General features: G+C 54.9%; 1 protein-coding gene across 1 annotated transcript in view; it reads left to right on the top strand.

Annotated features, from left to right (window-relative positions):
- RBM19 (RNA binding motif protein 19) overlaps positions 1-14,211 on the top strand; it is an 81,912-nt gene that overhangs the window by 2,471 nt on the left and 65,230 nt on the right. The window contains exons 2-15 of the mRNA XM_084763459.1: positions 214-396; positions 1,268-1,387; positions 1,558-1,596; positions 1,702-1,894; positions 2,371-2,618; positions 3,924-4,004; positions 4,524-4,602; positions 6,692-6,763; positions 8,218-8,421; positions 9,827-9,957; positions 11,246-11,364; positions 11,737-11,833; positions 12,726-12,836; positions 13,317-13,517. Coding sequence (XP_084619585.1) covers positions 214-396; positions 1,268-1,387; positions 1,558-1,596; positions 1,702-1,894; positions 2,371-2,618; positions 3,924-4,004; positions 4,524-4,602; positions 6,692-6,763; positions 8,218-8,421; positions 9,827-9,957; positions 11,246-11,364; positions 11,737-11,833; positions 12,726-12,836; positions 13,317-13,517 — 1,878 coding nt within the window. The remainder of the gene's footprint in view (positions 1-213; positions 397-1,267; positions 1,388-1,557; positions 1,597-1,701; positions 1,895-2,370; positions 2,619-3,923; positions 4,005-4,523; positions 4,603-6,691; positions 6,764-8,217; positions 8,422-9,826; positions 9,958-11,245; positions 11,365-11,736; positions 11,834-12,725; positions 12,837-13,316; positions 13,518-14,211) is intronic.

Raw genomic sequence — 14,211 nt, 5'->3', positions numbered from 1 at the left:
TCTCATTTCCTCATCAAAGAAACAGTAGCCTTCTTAGGGATGCTCAGCTGGTGTCAGGCTCTTAACCGGGATCTGTCCACCCTAAAACAAAAGTACACATTGCCACCTGAATGTCTCAGGACACCCTCCAGGACCTCTAGGCGTCCCAGCTTGTCTGGCCCTTTGCTCTGGAGATGCCCAGCTCCTCTCTCATTGTGCCCTCTTCTGTTCCAGATGAAGGAGGAGCGATTCCGGCAGCTCTTTGCCGCCTTTGGCACACTGACCGACTGCAGCCTCAAGTTCACCAAGGATGGCAAGTTCCGCAAGTTCGGTTTCATAGGTTTCAAGTCGGAGGAGGAGGCCCAGGCAGCGCTGAGCCATTTCCACCGGAGCTTTATCGACACGTCCCGGATCACAGTGAGTCTGAGGGAGTCTCTCATCCTGTCTGCCATAGAGTGTGCCGTACCTCAAGGCTACACAGTTTTCAAGTGCCTAAGCATCAGTGCCTAGGAATCTGCCCTCTCCAGAGTTTCTGATGAATTAAAGTGTGTTTAACTCTCATTGTACCCTTTTCTGTAGTTTGACCTTTGTACCCTGAACGCTTAGTATACTTCTGACAGAACGGATAGATGCAGTTACTTCTTCTAAAGGGGCCTCTCTGGGATACAGTGGTTTGCTGACCAATAACAGCCTGGAATGTCCGCCCAGATGCTGCCTCTGAGAGTGTATCGGAGGTGCCAGGGCTGAGGGACACATCCGTTCCTGCATGGTCCCTGGTATTCTTCCACACCCTATGGTCACCCCCGCTGTCCCAGTTACCCTGCGCTTGTTTTCTGCAGTGACTGGCTGATCTTGCTTTGGTGGTAAACAGTCACCTGACCAATAGCCACCACTCCCTGTCGCTCTGCGCCAGGCAGGTGCCACTTCTCAGGCATCCTTTGTTGGCCTCGGAAGTGAATGTGGGCTCCCAGTCCTCATGTGCCCCGAGTCCTGTCTGTCCATCACCTGCTTCCAGGGCCCCTCAATCTCACTTTAACTTTTTCATCTGAGCAGAGAGGGCAGTGACATTTCCTGTCTACTGGCGAGCGTGGGAGGCTGTAAATGGCAGTGGCCAAAATGACTTTTTGGAGGACATTGTCTAGGTTAGGGATGAAAGTGATTCACTTTAAAACACTTAGCAAGTCAGTGACCACTGTACTCTGGGAAACTTATGCTCCTGGTGCTGAGGGGACACATACGTGCCAAGGTACCTCAGCAGCTGTGGAAACCAGCTCTTTTCCCCACGCAGGTAGAATTCTGCAAGTCCTTTGGAGACCCAACAAAGCCCCGAGCTTGGAGCAAACACGCCCAGAAGCCAAGCCAGCCCAAGCAGCCATCGCAAGACTCCATTGTGTCAGACACTAAAAAAGTACGCAGGTGGTGCCCCATCCCTATGCCCAAGGATGGCAGGGTGGTCTCTGGCTGGGAAGCAGTTGAGAGTAACTTCTGGATGGTTCTGGAAGGTGGGTGCCCAGGGCAGTGCACTTCCTTTTTCCTTCCCGCATCATCAATGTGACCCTGTCTGCCTTCTACTTTCAGGACAAGAAGAAGAAAAAGGTGCCCAGTGACCTGGAGAAGGTGAATGTTTTGTGGGTGCAGGGGTAGGGCTGGAGAACGGAGCCTCCCAAAGCTTTGCCTCATCTCCCTCCTTCCTGACCCTCCCACCTGGCCGCCCTGCTACAGCTGAAGGAAGATGCCGAGTTCCAGGAGTTCCTGTCCATCCATCAGAAGAGGACCCAAGTGGCCACGTGGGCAAACGATGCTTTGGGCTCCGAGCTCCCAAAATCGAAACCCAAGCCAGCCGGGGACTATCTGAACTTCGACTCTGACTCAGGACAGGAGAGTGAGGAGGAGCTAGCCCCAGAGGAACATGAAGGTGAGGCTTGCACTCCAGGGAGTGTAGAGGCCTTGGCCTGATGGACACCAGTGTGATGTACTTGGCACAGACATACAAAGGACACTTTGTGACACTCACTGGTGATGAGGGCTATTGGAAAGGGCCAGCACCCACACAGGGGCTCACAATTGCTTGTAACTCCAGTCCCAGGGGACCCAGTGCCCTCATCTGGCCTCTATGGGCACTGCACTCATGTGCACATACCTACACACAGACAAACACATAATTAAATCTTACGGAGTGGGGGTGGAAGGCGGGAAGGGGCCAGGATGGTGAGAGGGAATGACAGGTCTCCGTGTGCCGTGGGCCGGGTGGAGAGACATGCAAAGTGTGTCCCAGGTCACCAAGTGTCACTCGTCAGAGAACTGGCCGGAGCTGCATATGTGTGAGAGAGCCTTGGCTGTGGCGGGCATGTTGTCTCTGTTCATGAAGGTTGCTGACCTCTGTGTCCCCAGAGGAACAAGGCCGGCAACCGAAGGCGGCAGTGCAGAAGGGGCTGTCCGACATGGACTACCTGAAATCCAAGATGGTGCGGGCAGAGATGTCCTCTGATGAAGAGGACAGTGAAGACGAGGCAGTGAACTGTGAAGAAGGCAGTGAGGCTGAGGAAGATGAGGGCTCGCCTGCCTCCCCAGCCCAGCAGGAGAATGGGAGCCAGGGAGCCATGCCTGGGAGCCGGAGGCCTCAGGAAGCTGCTGGCAAGGTGTGTCTGTCTGTCTCTCTCTCTCTGTGTGTCTGTGAGGGCTAAGTGAGAAACTGAGTCACCTGGGGTTCTTTGTAGCCTCTTCTCTAGAGAATTGACTGGGAGGGAAGGTCACTTGCTCACAGGGTGACCTCACAGCGTATGTGCCTGTGCTGGCCTGGGAAGCTGTCTGCTGCTGGAATTGTAGGGTGTCAGTGAGCTGGGCGGGTCCTGCCTTATACAGCAGCGAGATAAACAGCTGTGAGGAAGCTTCTCAGTGACATGTGAGGGCCCACTGCATGCTGGGTCACATTCTTGGCAAGCCACTGATTCTCAGCACAGTCCTCTGCACTGATGAGGAAGCAGGTGTTGGGCAGGGCAGGGCCTTGGAGCCTGAAAGCTTAGATTACAAAGATGGCTGAGACCTTGAGGGTGGTCAGTAGTCCTCCCACCAGGAGGTCCTCTCTGCTGCAGAGTCAGGACACTTAGATACTCAGGTGGGACTGCATCCGCTCCCTGGGAGCATCCTGTCTTCTGCCCTGCTCTGTGCTTTGCAATGAGGAAGGGAGAGAGGCCTCCCTTCCGCATTGTATTTGCCGTCCATTCAAAGCAGTGTGCCCTGTCCAGGCTGTGTGGCAGTGTGGAGCTCACATGCCAGCACTGACCCTCAGTACCTGTCACCCCTGAGTGTGAGGCATCCCACCCCACAGGCCTCTAGTCTCTACCTCACCTCATGCTATGTGATTCTGCAGTGCCAGGATCTGGTCATTTGGATTCATGAGGGTGACCATGATACAGTCACTGTGCATAGGTCATGCAGCTGAAGCCAGGGCAGCCCTTGAGGTTCATGTGATGAAAGAAGTCGGGGGTACACAGCAGCCCAGGACAGACTTTGCTAGGGACAGTGTTTCAGGCAGGGCAGGTTTGGGCTTCAAGGGAGAAACAGCAGAGGCTCTTGGGAGTTATCGGAACTCCGGAATTGTGGGTCTTGACCTCAGCATCCTTGTGGAATTGTACTGCCAGCTGGACACTGGGCAAGCCCTGCCTCAGTGGTACCTCTGGTTCCTTCCTGGGGCCAGGGCCTCTGTAGGTATGCCAGGGGCTTGCCAGGCTCGGCATGTAGCCCTCATCTCAGGTGTGGTAAAGGTGCTACAGCTGCCAGCTCCACTTCGGTCCAGGCTTAGCTCACAGCAAGCAGGATTCTCATGGAATTCTCCAGCTCCCCCAGCAGCTGGTGCCCCTCTCAGCTCCAGGGTGTCCCAGCCACCACCTGTCATGTGGGTGTCAGGTACTCACCACAGCCGTTTCCTTTTCGTGATCACTCAGGTAGAGAAGCCAGCCAGCCAGAAGGAACCCACCACCCCCTACACCGTGAAGCTCCGGGGAGCCCCGTTCAATGTCACTGAGGTACGCCTTCACCAAAGACAGGATGCAGAGAGGAGGACGGGCGGGGGTGGGGGTGCCAGGATCAGGTGACGTCATGAGATGGAAGGAGTGGGCCAAGGGGGCTTCTGCCATGGGAAGGAGAGGGGTGGCAGTGTGAAGACTGGTTCCATTCCCTCACATTGGTGCCAGAGTGGACAGGCTCGCTGTTAAAACGGGAGGAGACACAAGACTGGAGAGATAGCTCAGGGGGAAGAGTACTTGCTGTGCAAGCCTGAGGACCCGAGTTCAATTCCCAGGGTGCGTGATGCTAATGCTAAGTTAACATACAGCATGAGACCAGTTGGCAGGCACCTCTTTCTCTTTTCTGAGGAACTAGGGGTGGGGGTGGGGCAAGAACTCAACCATTGAGCCACGTCCCTTGTTCGGTTGTCAGGTGCTTTAGATTCTAAAAAAATTTTTAAATTGTTAACAGGACCAATGAAATATTAAACTTGTTTTAAAAAAAAATAGAAGAGGAAACACATTTCTTTTTCCTTCCAGAAAAACGTCATGGAATTCCTGGCGCCTCTGAAGCCAGTAGCCATTCGAATAGTGAGAAATGCGCACGGGAACAAAACAGGTGAGGCAGAGAGGCCGCCCTGCACCTCAGTACTGAGGCTGCCGACCACAGGCCTCCTTAAGGACACCTATTTCTTTCTTGCCGTCTGTTGCCCTCTGTTCAGCATAGTCCATCTGCAAAGACAAGAGCCTGCTAGCCTTGCCTCTGGTGGTCTGGTCCAGTGACTCCTTGCCAGCTGTGTCTCCCTCCTTCCCAGCCTCCACTGCACCCATGGGCTCACACGCTCTGTTGGTAGATGCGGGGTCCTGAGCTTGCTGCAGTGCCCTTGGGTGTGTCTGCTGACAGAGGACCACTCTACCTCGTGGAGTGTGTGGCGTGGCCCCAGGATTCCACCCTGGTCTCCTGGCCTCAGAGCACTAGATTTAGCTGTCATAAAGCGGAGAGTCTGGGACTCGGCCAGAATTGGAGCTGGGGGAAATGGACACCCGCCAGGCCAGGAGCCCTTGGGAGATGCAGCAGGCATGTGGCTATACTTCACAGAACCACACCAAGGTGCTGTGGCTACAGGGAGTCCACAGTCTGCAGGCTGTGATGGGTCTTTGGCAGGCAGAAGATGCCTGTGTAGAGCACCTGGGAAAGAAAGCGCCCATTTAGGACAGTCCAATCACCATCCCCTTTCTTGGTTCTTCCCAGCACCCCTCCTGGCTTTACCACATCTTGTACCAACCCAGTTTTCACTTTTAATCCTGAAAAGGGTGCTGTAGGGCAGAGGGGCTCCATTCCAGCTCAGCTGCTTAGGAGCCCTGTGACCTGAAGAGGGCGCTATGGGGCAGAAGGGCTCTACCCCAGCTCAGCTGCTTAGGAGCCTTGTGACCTGAAGAGGGCGCTATGGGGCAGAAGGGCTCTACCCCAGCTCAGCTGCTTAGGAGCCTTGTGACCTGAAGAGGGCGCTGTGGGGCAGAGGGGCTCCACCCCAGCTCAGCTGCTTAGGAGCCTTGTGACCTGAAGAGGGCGCTGTGGGGCAGAGGGGCTCCACCCCAGCTCAGCTGCTTAGCTAAGCCCTGTGACCTCAGTCAGGCACAGCCAGGGTCAGCCTCAGTCACTATACGCAGTGGAGTGGGCCTGTCACCCAGGAATGAGGAGCCAAGGAGCTGACCCTGAGGGCTGCCCACTCCATGAGATCTATAGCACATTAGTCTGCTGCAGAGGTGGTGCCCCTGCTTTACGATACTTTAGAGACTGGGCAGGGAGCAGGGAAGGATGTCTGGTTTGTCACAGCAGAGAGCTCCAGCTGGGCCTGCAGCTGGAACACACGTGGCACTCTTAAGGGCAGCAAGCAGGGCTATGAAGGAGCCCGGGAACTGGAGCTCAGTCACTCAGGGGCTTCAGTCAGTGTGCTCCAGCCTAGGTGCAGGTCTGTGGGGACTGGGGCTGGGGAAGCTGTATCAGATTAAGAATAACAAGGCCGCAGGGCGTGGCGGTGCACGCCTATAATCCTAGCACTCAGGGAGGCAGAGGCAGGCGGACCTCTGAGTTCAAGGCCAACCTGGCCCTACAAAGCAAGTCCAGGACGGCTAAGGCTACACAGAGAAACCCTGTCTTGAAAAAAAAAAACAAAGACCCCCCCCCCCAAAAAGAGGCATGGCCTGGACCAGTGCCCCCTGGGAGATTCATGGAGGAAGAAGGGGGTGAAGTACATTTGTGGGTAGGTGATGTCACCGCAGAGAACAGAAGAGAGGGCCAGGCAGAAAGAACAGCTTTGTGTTGTGTGTGGAAAACCCTTGGGCTTTGGGCCAAGTTGTGGCATTAGCATCAGATAGCCCTGTGACCTGGCACATGGTGACTAACTATTCTAAGGAAGAGTTGGCCTTGCTCTGCTGCCTCACAAGGTCAGGCTCCCCCTCAAGAAGGATTCCTGGTCTGGATCTGAGCTCCAGAGGTGGTTGTCATAGTGATGTCAGGCTGTTAGCATCCTGAACTGAGTCGCTGGATAGCCTCCACCAACTCTTCTCTAGAGAATGTTTGGGAACAGGGTGGGGCAAGCATGGTCAGGAAGGCCCTGCTGCTCGCTCCTTGATCCACCTGCCCATTCACACAGTTGTTGGGGTGTCGGGGCTGCCTGTGACTCTCCCTGTCACTGTCCTCTCAGGGTATGTCTTCGTGGATCTCAGCAGCGAAGAAGAAGTGAAGAAAGCTCTGAAGTGCAACCGAGAATACATGGGTAAGGGCACGTCGGACATCAGTCAGGGTCGCCCCTATGATGACATCACATGATCGGCCTGGGGATCCAGCAGGGAGCAGGGAGTCTACAGCCCCACCCCCTGGAGCGGCCACAGAGTAAACACAGGAAAGCCCTAAACGGGGAATGCCATTCATCTGAGTGGCATGTAGAGAGAGCGGGCAGGCCGTGCTGACCTGGGCCCTGGCTCCCTGGAGCAGCTTGCTGGGTCTCGCAGCAGCCTGCGACACTGGCTGACTGGCGAGGCCACATCCTTACCTCAGATGTAGGTGGGGGCTGTTGACAGAGCCTCCTGTGGGAGGAGGGGGGTCCTGTGAGCAGGACAGGTCCTGATGGAGCACAGAGTGCATGAAGAGGATGGGTGCTGGCTGAAGTGAGGCGGGCACCTGGGGTGAGAGGTGCACCCCGTAGTTCCCTCCCTCAGCGTCCCAGGTCAGGTTGTCATGTGAGGCCTTCCCAAGGCAGACCAGCCAGGCGGGAGTGTAGTGAGAACTCCACAATTTTGGTTTTCAGAATTTCTGTGTTTAAAAAAACACAGAAACATTATTTTTTTTAATTTTAATTTTATTAATTTATTCAGATTACAACTCAATTATTATCCCATCACTTGTATCCTCCTGTTCCTCCCTCCCTCCCACTTTCACCCTATTCCCCTCCCCTAGGTCTAAGACTGAGGGGACCCCCTCCCCCACTATATGGCCCTAGGCAATCAAGTCTCATCTTGGTAGCCTGCTTATTCTTTCTTTGAGTGCCATCAGGCCTCCCCAACAGAAATATTATAAGAATACTTTTTGTTTTAACCTCAGGTGTGGGGGCTTTGCAGCAGCTAACTGTGATTTGCCTCGTGCTGTAGCAGAGGCGTGGTTTCACCAGCTGCAGATAGTTTCTGTGATTATGAGACCTTTGGAATTCTGGGAACTTTTCAGAGGATATATAAATGCTGATAGGCTGCACGGTGGTTGGTTATGGTTTGTTGGTAGTTGTGCTCAAAGAAAAAGCAAGAAAGAAATTATAGTCAAGAATTTCTGTCTCTCTCTTTCTCCTATCTATGCTTTTTCTCCTATCTAGTGATAGGGGGTGAAACCAGGGGCTGGGGCTAAAGGGCAAGAGAAAGAGGAACCCATGTAAAGTAAGTAAATAAATTAATGGGAATAAAACAAGAACCCATAAAGTAGCAAAGGCCAGCTAAAGTGACGAGGGAGGGCCAGACCCCGTCTAGGATGGCCCTGCAAGCTCCTCAGGTCTTTGGCTGCACCACCGAGAGGTGAACGAGGTGCCAGTGAATGTGACTGCAGCCTGGGGAACAGTCTGCTGCAAACATGACCATGTGTGCAGACAGCGGGCTCTGGATGGCAGCAGAGTCGAGGTTGAAGGGACCTCGGGGGGCCTCTGGCAACCTCAGGCACCCCACAGCCCTGACCCCTGTCTTCATGCAGGTGGACGCTATATCGAGGTGTTCCGAGAGAAGCAGGCCCCCACACCCCACGGTCCTTCCAAGAGCAGCACCACCCCCTGGCAGGGCCGCACGCTCGGGGAACATGAGGAGGAGGAGGACCTGGCCGATTCCGGGAGGCTCTTCGTGCGGAACCTGTCCTACACCAGCTCCGAGGAAGACCTGGAGAAACTCTTCTCTGCCTACGGTGGGTGCTACTCCGCTGGTCCTGGGTACCATCTGTGTCCAACAGCTAGATGCCCCCCACAGCTCCTCAGCCGTGTGGGTGGGCCTCTCTTCACCCTCAGAATGTGGAGCAGAGGAAAGAGGGTTGTGCCCGCCTCACACTGTCCACACTGCTGTCCCATCCTTACTAGACACTGATGCACTTGGCTGTCAAAAGTCTTTTGGTTTGTGTTTTAGAAACAAGATGTTGCTTTTATAGCCCGGGCTGGTCTTGAACTTGCAGCAGTCCTCACCCTCCTGTGTGCATGTATTACCACTCCCAGCTTTTGTCCAAAGTCCTCTGTCCAGGCTAGACAGCCAATCAGCTGGCTATGAGGCTGGTCTTTTTCTTTTTCCTTCCCCCCCACCCCCTGAGAAAGAGTTTCTCTATGTAGCTTTAACTGTCCTGGAACACTCTGTAGACCAGGTTACCCTGGAACTCAGAATTCCACCTGCCTCTGCCTCCCAAGTTCTGGGATTAAAGGGGTGCACCACCATGCCGAGCCTGAGGCTGGTCTTTTTAATATGCTAACTTTCTTCTTAGCAGCGTTAGGCATGGACCCAGGGCCTCACATGAGCCAGGCAAGCTCTTGGGCTGAAAACTCTCAGGCCTGTAGTTCCCTGGACACGGGGCTGCATTTGCCCATGGGGTCAGCATTATTACACAGAGGGCAGCAGGGCTGTAAATGGGGGTAGGTCCTGACACTTGTAAGATGCCTGCAGTAACTCCTGTGTCTCTTCTAAGGACAGCTTGCGTGTGGAGGCTCCAGGGGGACCTGAGAGTAGGCAAGGTGGTGAAATCTCCCCGTGTGCCCACAGTGTCCTGCCAGCCTCTCCCCCTGCCTCCTGCCTGACTCGGCCAGAATGGAAGGAGGGGGTTTGTGTAGACTGTGGATGTCCATTTAGGAAGCCAGAGAGACTCATGGTGGGGGCATAGTGATGCCCCGTGTTCAGAGCAGGAAGCGTTGCCCAGCTTGTGCGGCGATGTCTCAGCACTTACTGGACACCACCTGTAGGGGGCACTCTTCTCTCTACGCCTCATGTGTTAGCACAGCTCACCCCACATCTGTCCTGTGAGCCAGGGATCTTTTGGCATTTTATAGGTGAGGAAACAGGCCTGTGCATATGATACTTCATGAGAGCAGGCAGCAGAGCGGTTGTGTACAGCCCACACCTTTCCTGAGGACTGACATACAGTGTACCTTTAACCCTGGGCTGATAAGCTGCCTGACACTTGCCATGCTCTCCTGTGGGACCCAGCAGCCTGGGCTGGTCCAGAACAGCCATTTGTTGACCTTCCCCAATTCGACCCATCACCTGGCTAGGGCCCACACTCTTGTTACCCAGTGCTCTGGCCTGCAGAATACTGACGCTTGTCCCATCTCCAGGTCCCCTGTCAGAACTCCACTACCCTATCGACAGCCTGACCAAGAAGCCCAAGGGCTTTGCTTTCGTCACCTTCATGTTCCCTGAGCACGCAGTGAAGGCCTATGCGGAGGTGGATGGGCAGGTATTCCAGGTGAGTTAGCTCGGGACTGGTCAGGCTGGCTGCTGGGCTGGAGGAAGCAGGTGCGCATGCGTGGCATGCATACGCGTCTGCATTGAGCACACAGGTTTCAGGCCTGAGAGCCCATAGTGGCCTGCAATGCTGTCACCTCACATGAGTTTTTAGAGGGTGTGATTTCTAAAGGCAGGAGTCTGGCCCTGCCATTTGCTGTCAGGCAGCGGAAAGCGTGGTAGCCATGGTGTCCCCAAGCACCTCAGGCCGCTTGCTTGCGGCAGCAGGTAGGTAGGTGTACAGCATACCTGCCTGAGCCTGGAGCTGCCTGTTTGGCCTGTTTATTAGTCCATGGTTTGTGGATGTCATTGTTACCAGGCAGACCTGTGCCCCGCTGCGTAGACCTCACGTTCCCTCACTGTAGGGATGCAGCTTGTGGGGCCGTGAGTGCCACAGCTGTGCTTTGTAAAGAGAAGTTTCCAGAGCCAACCGATAATGGCTCAGCAGTTAGGAGTATTTCCTGGGCCCACAGCACTCAGGAGGCAGAAGCAGGGGGATCTCTGTGTGTTCAAGGACAGCTGGGTCTACGTATGGAGTTCCAGGACAGCCAGGGTTATATAGTGAGACCTTGTCTCAAAGGACAAAAAAAAAAAAAAAGGAAAAGAAAGAAAATTCAACATTTATTGCTCTTCCAGAGGACCAAAGTTGAGTTCCCAGAAGCCACGTTGGACGCACACACACACACACACACACACCTGGGCTCAGGCATATACACATGTATGTAAAATTAAATCTTTAAAAACATGTAGTGGTGTCAGCTGGCCTCACCACAATGACAGGTCCCTATGTCACACGGATGAAAGTCACCATGTCTTAAAATTTAAAGATTCCTTGTGGGCTTACAGTTTCAGAAGGTGAGTCCATGGCCATCAGGATAGGAGCATGACAGCAGGCAAACAGGGCATGGCGTTAGACCAGTAGCTGAGAACTTGCATCTCCATCCATAAACATGAGGCAGAGAGCTACCTGGAAATGGAATGCAGCTTCAAAACCTCAAAGCCCACCTCCAGTGACTTACCCCCTCCCACATAGCCACACCCCCTAATCCTTCCCAAGTAGTTCCCAAACTGGGGACCAAACATTCAAACATGAGCCTATAGGGGGTCACTCTCATTCAAACACCCACAAACTACATGGTCCTTCTGCTGTCCCCTTGCAGTCAGATATAGATCTAGAGCTCTTGTGACCTGAGGTGGCACACTTGAGGGTGGAGCCCGCCTGTGTTACATCCTCCTTCCATCCCCTCCAGGGCAGGATGCTCCACGTGCTACCATCCACCATCAAGAAAGAAGCCAGCCAGGAAGCCGACGCCCCGGGGTCCTCTTACAAGAAGAAGAAGGAGGCCCTGGACAAAGCCAACAGCTCCAGGTTCTTGTCAACCCACCATGGCCACTAAGCCCCAGTCTGCTGCCCTCGGCCCCACCTTTCACTCTTCCTGGTGCGCCTAGTCCATGACTTTTCAGGGCCTCAGTTTCCCCATTTGTGGTATGGGGAGACCAGAAACAGCCTCTCCCCACTGCCTACAGCGCCGTGCGGGTTATAGGAGAGCATGTGTGCAGAGCGCAGGGTCCCTGGCCAGAGCTAGGGCTGAGACACGGTTCCTCAGTCCGCTGGTCTGCGGTCATGGGCCGAGCACACAAGGCAGGGAGTTGGAGGGAGGGGCTCAGGCTGGCTTCTGAGAAGGACTGGACCTGCTCGGCCACCGTGTGACCCTCTCTGTTTTACCCCCCTACCCGTCAGCTCTCACAACTGGAACACACTGTTCATGGGGCCGAACGCCGTGGCTGACGCCATCGCACAGAAGTATGATGCCACCAAGAGCCAAGTGTTTGACCATGTGAGTGGAGAGCCTCTGCCTTGTGGTTGATTTCATATCCACTCTTTCCCAAGGGTCAGCTGCTGAGTTCTCTTAGGCCACACCTGGAGCAGGAGCACGTTTGTTACCTGCTCAGCCTGACGACGCATGTTGATTGTGCATATAGCTCCACCCCTGCCTTATCATTTATCCCTCCCCCAGACACAGGCTCAGCATCGTCCCTGGACACTGAGCGCACCACATATGAGATAGTGATTGTATTTCAGAGAGGCAGGGGGAAGCAGGCGGGGCTAATTTTCCCGGCATTTAAACAGCATATCTAAAATACCATGATTGGAACCTGTGACCAACATGAAAAAGGAGCCGTTTTTCCTTCTTCATCTGTTGCGGGTGTGTATTTTACACCTGGAGCGGGCCACCTTTTAGTGACACTGGCCACTGTCTTGAGCAGCCACAGCTTGATCTAAGCTAAGGAGACAGTTGCTGTGGCTCAGCTGTCAGCCATGCCCAGGGCTGAAGGGGACCTGCTTTTCTGGTGCCCTCTCGTGAAGGGAGACACAAATGGGAGGTCACAGTTACACTAGGCGACTCAGCAAGGTGACAGAGGTGACACGAGAGGCTGGGCTAGGAGCTGGCTGAGGCTGAGGTGGCTGAGGTGGCTAGGCTGAAGCCCCTGCAGGCAGTGAGCTGCAGGAAGAACAGCAGGACCATCTGCCTGAAAAAAAAGCCAGGGGAGGGCATTGTGGCAGCCATGGGACAAACTGGAAAGAGCCCAGGGAGTCCCAGGGGACTGTGCAAATCCAGAGGCATATGGGGGCTGGAGCCTCCTGGCTGAATGATGCATGTGGACCACATGCATTTCCGTCTGAACCACCTCCTGACGACACCTGTGCCTCTTCCCTGCCTCCCACAGGAGACCAAGGGCAGCGTGGCTGTGCGTGTGGCTCTAGGGGAGACCCAGCTGGTCCAGGAGGTCCGCAGCTTCCTCATTGACAACGGCGTCAGCCTGGACTCTTTCAGCCAGGTGAGTCCTTACTGTACACAGTGAGTCCGTGGTGGTCGGGCAGAGCAGGACTGGCCCCTCAGAGGATCCCCTGCAGAGAATAAGGCTGCACCCAGGGACAAAAGTCCCCAGCTCTTTCTGCTTCTGCACCTGGGCGGCAGGTCTGCACTGCCAGGAAGGAGCCTGGACACCGAGATGTGGCTCTTGTCTTTTATAAGCCCATGGGGCCACCCTAGAGTTTCAGTGTGGGTTGTAGGTGGGGTCTGCTGGACTCTGAGGCTTAGGGTGAATTGGGGAAGGTGTGGTCTGGAGTCCTGGGCCCCAGCCCCTCTGCAGAGCTGTCTGTGGGGCATGGAGTGAGCAAAGTCCCTGTGAGCAAACGCCCAACCCCCCCCCCCAAACCCCCAGCTCTGCTCTCCAGCCCTGACCACACCAAGGTCAGTCTGAAGCTATGCTCAGCCACCCTCCTGTTGCCCTCACACACATTCATCTTCCCCTCAGGCCGCAGCAGAGCGAAGTAAGACTGTGATCCTGGCTAAGAACCTCCCGGCAGGTACGCTGGCAGCGGAGCTACAGGAGATCTTCGGCCGCTTTGGCAGCTTGGGCCGCGTGCTTCTGCCTGAAGGTGGCATCACAGCCATTGTAGAGTTCCTGGAGCCCCAGGAGGCCCGCAAGGCCTTCAGGCACCTGGCCTATTCCAAGGTATGGCCACTGATCTTGATGGGGCCCCAGAGAGACACCAAAAGCTAGAGCTGCCGTGAGCTGGCTTGGGCCTCTCATGTGCAGGCTCCGCCCAAACCTACCTTCTCTCTTGGAGCTTGCTGCCCTATGGTGGCCGTGACTACTGTACCCGGGGCTGCCTCCTGACTTTTGCTTAAAGAAAAGAAAATAGCAGGTGTGAACTTCCTAGGCTGCTGTTTTTGTTTTGTTTTGTTTTTGAGACAGGGTTTCTCTGTGCAGCCTTGGCTGTCCTGGACACGCTTTGTAGACCAGGCTGTCCTGGAACTCCAAAGATCCACCTGCCTCTGCCTCCAAGTGCTGGGATTAAAGGCGTGCGCCACCACACCTGGTTTAGGTGGCTGTGACAAGTGACCACCAGCCTGGTGGCATAAGGCAGTGGCATCTGGTCTCTAAAGCTGGCAGCCAGAAGGGCAGAGTCTGTCCCAGACGTTCTTCTGCTGATAGTCCCAATGGCCCTAGGCGTGATTGTCACTGCAGTTTCACCCAGTCCCCCTGGACTTCCTTATTAAGCTTACAACCCACCCAGATGGCACACGACAGTCTCACCCCAGAATCTACCTCATATTGCCAAGAAGGTCACTGTCACAGGCTTGGGCTTGAGGTCATGACTTGACCATCTCTTGGGGAGCCACCATTCAGCCAGCACAAGGAATTT

Source organism: Acomys minous, assembly GCF_964271855.1.
Source record: "Acomys minous genome assembly, chromosome: 16".
Lineage (NCBI taxonomy): Eukaryota > Metazoa > Chordata > Mammalia > Rodentia > Muridae > Acomys > Acomys minous.
Note: the sequence above shows the minus strand (reverse complement) of the source record. Positions and strands in the feature narration are given on the sequence as shown.